Consider the following 9,205-nt stretch of genomic DNA (forward strand, 5'->3'; position numbering starts at 1 on the left):
TTTTAGACGGTAAAACCTTCACCTCAAATGAGGAGGTCAAAAACCTCCTCGATCAGTTTTTTGCCAGCAAAGACCAAAAATTTTATGAGCGTGGAATTATGCTACTACCAGAAAGATGGCAAAAGGTGTTGGACCAGAACGGTCAATATATAATTTAATAAAGTATTTGTTTATTATACGAAAACTGTCTTTCATTTCCACAAAAAAAAACGAAATGACTTTCCGAACAACCCTATACATTAGATTACTGTTCACAAATAGTTAAGGATATGTTCCAGTTTTAAGGAAATGCGATTATTCGCTCGGAATAGGAAACAGTGCTTACTTATTTGCCTTTGTCACCCGTATTAATTGGAAAAAAGTTTGTTAAGCGTGAAAGATCAGAGCCGAATTAGGGTTGCAAATAATTTTATTGATGTAAAATCAACATCAATCATTTTATATCAAAATACTCACAACCCCATTTTGTTTTTGATCTTTTACGTATTGTAATAAAAGAAAGAACTGGAATCCATAGTTTCTTTAGCTTTGGGTTCATCTAATAGGTGAAGTTTTTCGAATCGCTCTTTCTATGAATTTTGGATTATAATCATTTACTAGCACACCACAATATCTTCTAGTTTTCAGATGGAACCACCAACAACATTATTTATCTCCTTCCGCGTTAGACTTCCTAGAGATATCCTAAAAGCGGGTATGATGGTTATGATTTCAAAATCTGAAATAGACCTCACGTATCCCAAATCTTACCGTTCAATTTCTCTAGTTAATAAAACCGAAAAAAAATTTGAAAGGATTGTCGCTATACATCTTTCGGATTACTGCAGGGACAATAATATTGTATCTGACATACAGAGCAAGTTACGAAAGGGACTTACTCCCTTTGACCCGGAACTCAAATTACTTATAAACTGACGTTATTTCCTCAATGAATATACGATTCTTAAAAATATTCCCGGACAACGTTTCTGTCACCTGGAGAGTCCTTCACTATCAACTGGACAATCCTTGAACGAGATACTCCACAAAAAGGTCCGACGTATTAGGAAGATTTTAAAACGTGATTACAATTTCTATATTACTTTTATGTTGTTTTCTCCTTTTTCTAATTTTGCTAATTAGTACACGGCGTGACATTATTAGATGAATTTCTAAAATGAATCAAGGCTCTTAATGATGAGGTCATTATCACATTTAATCCATTGAATTAAAGATAAGATAGTAGCGAACACCGCTTCTATAGGTACTTTTCGTAAATTTTCACAAAGCAAGTTGTGTTATTTATATTGCAATCATGAACATATATAATACTAAGAAATTGCAACGTAAATAGCGATTTCGTTGAAGTTCACTGTCTGGATAGCATTCATACCTACAATTAGATACAATCAACCAATATTTTTGTTCTGATAAAGTCCCATTTGTTGACAATGTTAATTCCAATGTAATTAAACGACTTAGGTTAAACCATATGAATAATGAAGAGAAAAATAAAATTATTAAACTCTATAAAAAAATCAGTGCTATTTTTTGCAAATTAACTGTTAGATTAATCAGTGTTTACGATTTTTTATGTTTGTGTAGTGTATTGTCAATCCACATTTCATGAAAAGCCCCCAATCCACGCTCCTTGTAGTGGGTTCGTCGCGGCCTGGAGCATCCTAAGGGTTTCTTTGGATTTTCTTCACGGGAGCGGCAGGCGCACGAAATGCCGATCCTCCCCCTACGCCCCGTGTAACATGACCTTTAGACGGCGCGTGAATTTTCAATCCATGCAACGGCTGTCTGAAGCGGGTAGGCGCGTCTTAGCGCGTTTTTTGGTTTCTTTTCACGGTGACGGTGAGCGTGAAGTTTATCAATTACGTTCCGGGGTTGACGCAGTCTGGAGCGTGAAATAACGTCCTGACGTACCGCGCCGACCCCGTTGCACGGAACGTGGATTGCCGCTCCGCGCGCCGTGTAAATTGGCCCTTAGTCCGTAGCAATTTTTGGTTTCTCTCCGATTTATGCTTGGGACCATGATTGTAAAAATAGTTCAATAAACCATTTCAAGAATATAACATGATCAACAAAAATTAACCGTGATGCACTATATTAGGACAACCAACGACATACCTGTTTATCACAAGAATTTTCGTTACCCTCAATAACATACAGATTAAATAGAAAATCAAGTAAAAATAATACTTAACGACAATGTATTTAGACATTCTATTTCTCCTTACGCTTCTCCTGTGTGGATAGTCTCAAAAAAGATGGATGCTTCAGCTTTTGTGAACTTAACAAATGAATAATTGAAGATAAATATTTGTAGATTTCTCGTTGTCTACAGGAAAGAGAGTAAAGATGTTTCATCCCGAGAGCGCGCCTGGACTCATCAGTAAGGCTGACGACGTGCTCTCTNGTCTCAAAAAAGATGGATGCTTCAGCTTTTGTGAACTTAACAAATGAATAATTGAAGATAAATATTTGTAGATTTCTCGTTGTCTACAGGAAAGAGAGTAAAGATGTTTCATCCCGAGAGCGCGCCTGGACTCATCAGTAAGGCTGACAACGTGTTCTCTGCCTCTGACATCTGAAGACCTGTGGAGTGTGTGGCGCGAACTGGCGCGGGATAATTAGATTCATTAGGAAAATGTACATATTATATTACTTTAGGACCTACCTACCCCCCAGTTCTTACAAATCTCTCTCCATATAGACAGTATTGAAAATACCAGCTCCTTCCACTGACAACGGTCATCTCGAATGTACGAGGGTGGATTGATAAGTTTCCGGCCTAACCAAGAGATGACGCCACTAGGCCTACCTTGAGGTGACATTCTATAGTACCATCCTTGGATAGCTTGTAGCTATAGTTTCAGCCCGATCTCCTTGCTAGTGTAGGTTTGACAGCACGCTGAACAAGACGCCTCTGTGGTTTTCGTAAAAATGGNATTAGATTACTGTTCACAAATAGTTAAGGATATGTTCCAGTTTTAAGGAAATGCGATTATTCGCTCGGAATAGGAAACAGTGCTTACTTATTTGCCTTTGTCACCCGTATTAATTGGAAAAAAGTTTGTTAAGCGTGAAAGATCAGAGCCGAATTAGGGTTGCAAATAATTTTATTGATGTAAAATCAACATCAATCATTTTATATCAAAATACTCACAACCCCATTTTGTTTTTGATCTTTTACGTATTGTAATAAAAGAAAGAACTGGAATCCATAGTTTCTTTAGCTTTGGGTTCATCTAATAGGTGAAGTTTTTCGAATCGCTCTTTCTATGAATTTTGGATTATAATCATTTACTAGCACACCACAATATCTTCTAGTTTTCAGATGGAACCACCAACAACATTATTTATCTCCTTCCGCGTTAGACTTCCTAGAGATATCCTAAAAGCGGGTATGATTTCAAAATCTGAAATAGACCTCACGTATCCCAAATCTTACCGTCCAATTTCTCTAGTTAATAAAACCGAATAAATTTTGAAAGAATTGTCGCTATACATCTTTCGGATTACTGCAGGGACAATAATATTATATCTGACATACAGAGCAAGTTACGAAAGGGACTTACTCCCTTTGACCCGGAACTCAAATAACTTACAAACTGACGTTATTTCCTCAATGAATATACGATTCTTAAAAATATTCCCGGACAACGTTTCTGTCACCTGGAGAGTCCTTCACTATCAACTGGACAATGCTTGAACGAGATACTCCACAAAAAGGCCCGACGTATTGGGAAGATTTTAAAACCTGATTACAATTTCTATATTACTTTTATGTTGTTTTCTCCTTTTTCTAATTGTGCTAATTAGTACACGGCGTGACATTATTAGATGAATCAAGGCTCTTAATGATGAGGTCATTATCACATTTAATCCATTGAATTAAAGATAAGATAGTAGCGAACACCGCTTCTATAGGTACTTTTCGTAAATTTTCATAAAGCAAGTTGTGTTATTTATATTGCAATCATGAACATATATAATACTAAGAAATTGCAACGTAAATAGCGATTTCGTTGAAGTTCACTGTCTGGATAGCATTCATACCTACAATTAGATACAATCAACCAATATTTTTGTTCTGATAAAGTCCCATTTGTTGACAATGTTAATTCCAATGTAATTAAACGACTTAGGTTAAACCATATGAATAATGAAGAGAAAAATAAAATTATTAAACTCTATAAAAAAATCAGTGCTATTTTTTGCAAATTAACTGTTAGATTAATCAGTGTTTACGATTTTTTATGTTTGTGTAGTGTATTGTCAATCCACATTTCATGAAAAGCCCCCAATCCACGCTCCTTGTAGTGGGTTCGTCGCGGCCTGGAACATCCTAAGGGTTTCTTTGGATTTTCTTCACGGGAGCGGCAGGTGCACGAAATGCCGATCCTCCCCCTACGCGCCGTGTAACATGACCTTTAGACGGCGCGTGAATTTTCAATCCATGCAACGGCTGTCTGAAGTGGGTAGGCGCGTCTTAGCGCGTTTTTTGGTTTCTTTTCACGGTGACGGTGAGCGTGAAGTTTATCAATTACGTTCCGGGGTTGACGCGGTCTGGAGCGTGAAATAACGTCCTGACGTACCGCGCCGACCCCGTTGCACGGAACGTGGATTGCCGCTCCGCGCGCCGTGTAAATTGGCCCTTAGTCCGTAGCAATTTTTGGTTTCTCTCCGATTTTTGCTGGGGACCATGATTGTAAAAATAGTTCAATAAACCATTTCAAGAATATAACATGATCAACAAAAATTAACCGTGATGCACTATATTGGGACAACCAACGACATACCTGTTTATCACAAGAATTTTCGTTACCCTCAATAACATACAGATTAAATAGAAAATCAAGTAAAAATAATACTTAACGACAATGTATTTAGACATTCTATTTCTCCTTACGCTTCTCCTGTGTGGATAGTCTCAAAAAAGATGGATGCTTCAGCTTTTGTGAACTTAACAAATGAATAATTGAAGATAAATATTTGTAGATTTCTCGTTGTCTACAGGAAAGAGAGAAAAGATGTTTCATCCCGAGAGCGCGCCTGGACTCATCAGTAAGGCTGACGACGTGCTCTCTGCCTTGGACATCTGAAGACCTGTGGGGTGTGTGGAGCGAACTGGCGCGAGAAATACAGGTCGCCACATATTCGTCATCACGAATTAAAGGCGTATTAGATTCATTAGGAAAATGTACATATTACATTACCTTAGGACCTACCCCTCCCCCCCAGTTCTTACAAATCCCTCTCCATATAGACAGTATTGAAACAAAAACCGAACTTCCTACTGACAACGGTCATCTCGAATGTTTACATATGTCGTACGGACTTAAAAACGCACTGACTAAGTACATTTTGAAGAAATAAAACATTGCAAAATAGATCCTTATTGATGACCACTACAAACGATAAGGAATGCAAATACGGTTCCGGTTCTAACATAATCGACTATGATGAAGGTATTTATAACATGAAATAAAATTTAATTATTTTTATACAGAGCCATGCGCTTCGCCAATAAATCTATCATCATTGATCATACGTAGTTAGCATAATCAACAAAAAATTTTTTTTATTCGCATAAATACTTAGTATCTATTAATTAAAACTCAAGAATCATATTAACTTGACTGATATGGACAAAGTCAAAGTTTTAGTTGTAATAATTGCTATGCATTTTACTCTCAAACGTTCATTATTTTTTTTAATTGAATAATACACTTTGTGTTGTATATTAATTATTAATTCTTGAAAATGTTTTGACCTAACCGAGGTCGAAAGAAAAGTAATTAATTACAATTGAAAAGTTAGTGGTCTTTTAATTTGATTGATATCATCAGATTAAATTACAAATCAAACGGGAGAATTGTATGATAACGCATAAGATCGCCGAGAATGTCGGATTCGCCTTGAAGTGTATGAATCAAATAACATGTTTAATTCCCTTCACGACTAGAAGATAAAGGCTATGCAATTCCACTTACTTTTTTTTATCGTCATCATAAAGTCGTCAGTCCTAAGACTGGTTAAACTAGAACAATCCATATCCTTAACTATCTGCGAACAGTAATCTAATTAAGGTCTACCTCTACCCCTCCTAACTTCCGTTTCTGCCTCTAATACGTCTCTGACTAGACCTTCATGTCTGAGAAGGTGTCCTATTAACCTATCTCGCCTATTTCTTACTTACTTCCATGGAGTCCTCTGTTCTCCTACTCTTTCTAATACCTCTTCATTTCATACCTTCTCTATCCACGGTATCCTCATTATTCGCCTGTAACACCATATTTTTGGAACACTTCTAACCTTTTCTTTACCGCCGCNTCCTTGTAGTGGGTTCGTCGCGGCCTGGAACATCCTAAGGGTTTCTTTGGATTTTCTTCACGGGAGCGGCAGGTGCACGAAATGCCGATCCTCCCCCTACGCGCCGTGTAACATGACCTTTAGACGGCGCGTGAATTTTCAATCCATGCAACGGCTGTCTGAAGTGGGTAGGCGCGTCTTAGCGCGTTTTTTGGTTTCTTTTCACGGTGACGGTGAGCGTGAAGTTTATCAATTACGTTCCGGGGTTGACGCGGTCTGGAGCGTGAAATAACGTCCTGACGTACCGCGCCGACCCCGTTGCACGGAACGTGGATTGCCGCTCCGCGCGCCGTGTAAATTGGCCCTTAGTCCGTAGCAATTTTTGGTTTCTCTCCGATTTTTGCTGGGGACCATGATTGTAAAAATAGTTCAATAAACCATTTCAAGAATATAACATGATCAACAAAAATTAACCGTGATGCACTATATTGGGACAACCAACGACATACCTGTTTATCACAAGAATTTTCGTTACCCTCAATAACATACAGATTAAATAGAAAATCAAGTAAAAATAATACTTAACGACAATGTATTTAGACATTCTATTTCTCCTTACGCTTCTCCTGTGTGGATAGTCTCAAAAAAGATGGATGCTTCAGCTTTTGTGAACTTAACAAATGAATAATTGAAGATAAATATTTGTAGATTTCTCGTTGTCTACAGGAAAGAGAGAAAAGATGTTTCATCCCGAGAGCGCGCCTGGACTCATCAGTAAGGCTGACGACGTGCTCTCTGCCTTGGACATCTGAAGACCTGTGGGGTGTGTGGAGCGAACTGGCGCGAGAAATACAGGTCGCCACATATTCGTCATCACGAATTAAAGGCGTATTAGATTCATTAGGAAAATGTACATATTACATTACCTTAGGACCTACCCCTCCCCCCCAGTTCTTACAAATCCCTCTCCATATAGACAGTATTGAAACAAAAACCGAACTTCCTACTGACAACGGTCATCTCGAATGTTTACATATGTCGTACGGACTTAAAAACGCACTGACTAAGTACATTTTGAAGAAATAAAACATTGCAAAATAGATCCTTATTGATGACCACTACAAACGATAAGGAATGCAAATACGGTTCCGGTTCTAACATAATCGACTATGATAAAATTGTCATCATAAATCAAGAAATATACGGAAATAAAGAAATTGAAGCCATCAGGAGTGAAGAAATTCAATTTGGAAAAAGGACCCCGAAAGAAAAATTGCTTAAACATTCGAATGATCCCACCTGTAGTTTTAATTGGATTATATTGCATTCTAATAACACTAATTAATGACATTTTTAATTATTAATAGTGGTTAATATGAAAATTGATTTTCAATTTTCCATCCACTACAAACTATCTGAGGTTAATGAGGGAAAATTTTTGTTGCTGTTGTCACACCCCCCGTGAGAGTTTGTAGTGGATGGAAAAATTTTGACATAAATATTACTGATTGATGAATTCCATGGAATGGTATAGATTAAAATACTAAATTTAAATGCAAAACTATTAAGTATATTTACAATATATTACACAGTACATTGGATTGTAATTATTAGTTTCCAGAACTTCACTCTAATTGTACAATTTGATTTCAAATATTTACATTACAAGACAGTTACAGAAATATTACATATTTCATTCATTTTCGATCATATCTTACCGCCTTACCCAATGGGTACATACCGGTAGTTGTATCCTTAAATTATAAATATAAATAAGTACCTTTTGGTATAAACTATATGTTACAGACGATGCAAAATCACAGAAAAATAAATTAATGATAGGGTCAGCTACTTGTAGTTGTGTGTTTCAAATCGTCATCGCTGCTAATAGCTGTTTGTGCTTCAATTGTTGTGCTAGAATCGGGGTGGATTTCTCGCAAATGCCGCGATTTTAAATGTCTTTCAAGGTCACGTCTTCGAACTAAAACTTTTCCGCAAAGTTCACATCTAAAATTATAAATATTAAACTTCAGTTCCGTTTAACAGTAAAATGTGATCATTTTATTCTTCACCAACTTTCTATTTTCCGATTGAATATAAACTTTGAAAAGTATTTATGATTTTGATGAACGTATAAAATAAATACTAAAAATGAACAAATAAAAGCAAGGCAGTGTTATTTATTTATGTATATACACTAAATTTAATGGATTAACTGCTTGGTTTCTGCTAAGAAGGGGTACATACATTTGAGTTTTTATCGTAAATATATGTATAAGTCTAATGCAAAATTTTCAATTAAATACAATAGTTTTGCTTGAACATTTCTTTTTTTATTTATTTAATACTGAATGATTTTAATTTTAACTCTTTAACGCTCTAACTAACAATAGTTAATGGTATAATATGTATTTGACAAATGTATTAACTAGGTTTAAATTTAAATTAATTACCATTTAGCATTAGCATTTATTTGCTTTCCCAAAGGCAAGTTGGAAATTTCGTACTTAAATAATAAACCCCCAAAGACAAATCACTGCAAAAATTTCAATCTCAAGAAAAAAGCCTCAACTTGCTACAGATTAATAATCAAAAGATTCTACCATTATTATAAAATGACCAATTACATGTCACTTCCTCCCTCCATATCAAATTGAAATTTTAGTAGGAAAAAAGCGAATATAAAGATAGGGGACGAAAAATTAGAGGTGGCTGATTTTATGTATCTAGGAAATTAGATAAGTCAGGACGGAAGAAGTAGTAGGGATATAAAGCAGAGGTCAGCGCAGGGTCGTGTCGCCTTTAATAAAAAGAAGTCACTTCTATGCTCGCGAACGGTTAATTTAGAAATTCGAAAAAGGTTGTTAAAGGTGTATGTTTGGAGCACGGCGTTGTACGGGTG

At 36.3% G+C, this 9,205-nt stretch overlaps 1 protein-coding gene across 3 annotated transcripts in view; it reads right to left on the reverse strand.

Moving 5' to 3' along the window:
• Positions 1–7,827: 7,827 nt before the first annotated feature.
• The window catches only part of LOC108737733 (PR domain zinc finger protein 13), a 31,496-nt gene continuing 30,118 nt past the window's right edge, over positions 7,828–9,205 (reverse strand). For 2 of the 3 annotated variants that reach the window (XM_025981448.1, XM_025981447.1), the window contains one exon: positions 7,828–8,310. In XM_025981448.1, coding sequence (XP_025837233.1) covers positions 8,148–8,310 — 163 coding nt within the window. In that variant the 3' untranslated portion in view covers positions 7,828–8,147. The remainder of the gene's footprint in view (positions 8,311–9,205) is intronic. The other variant, XM_025981446.1, reaches the window with a different exon arrangement.

Source organism: Agrilus planipennis, unplaced genomic scaffold, assembly GCF_000699045.2.
Source record: "Agrilus planipennis isolate EAB-ADULT unplaced genomic scaffold, Apla_2.0 scaffold105, whole genome shotgun sequence".
Taxonomy (NCBI): Eukaryota; Metazoa; Arthropoda; class Insecta; order Coleoptera; family Buprestidae; genus Agrilus; species Agrilus planipennis.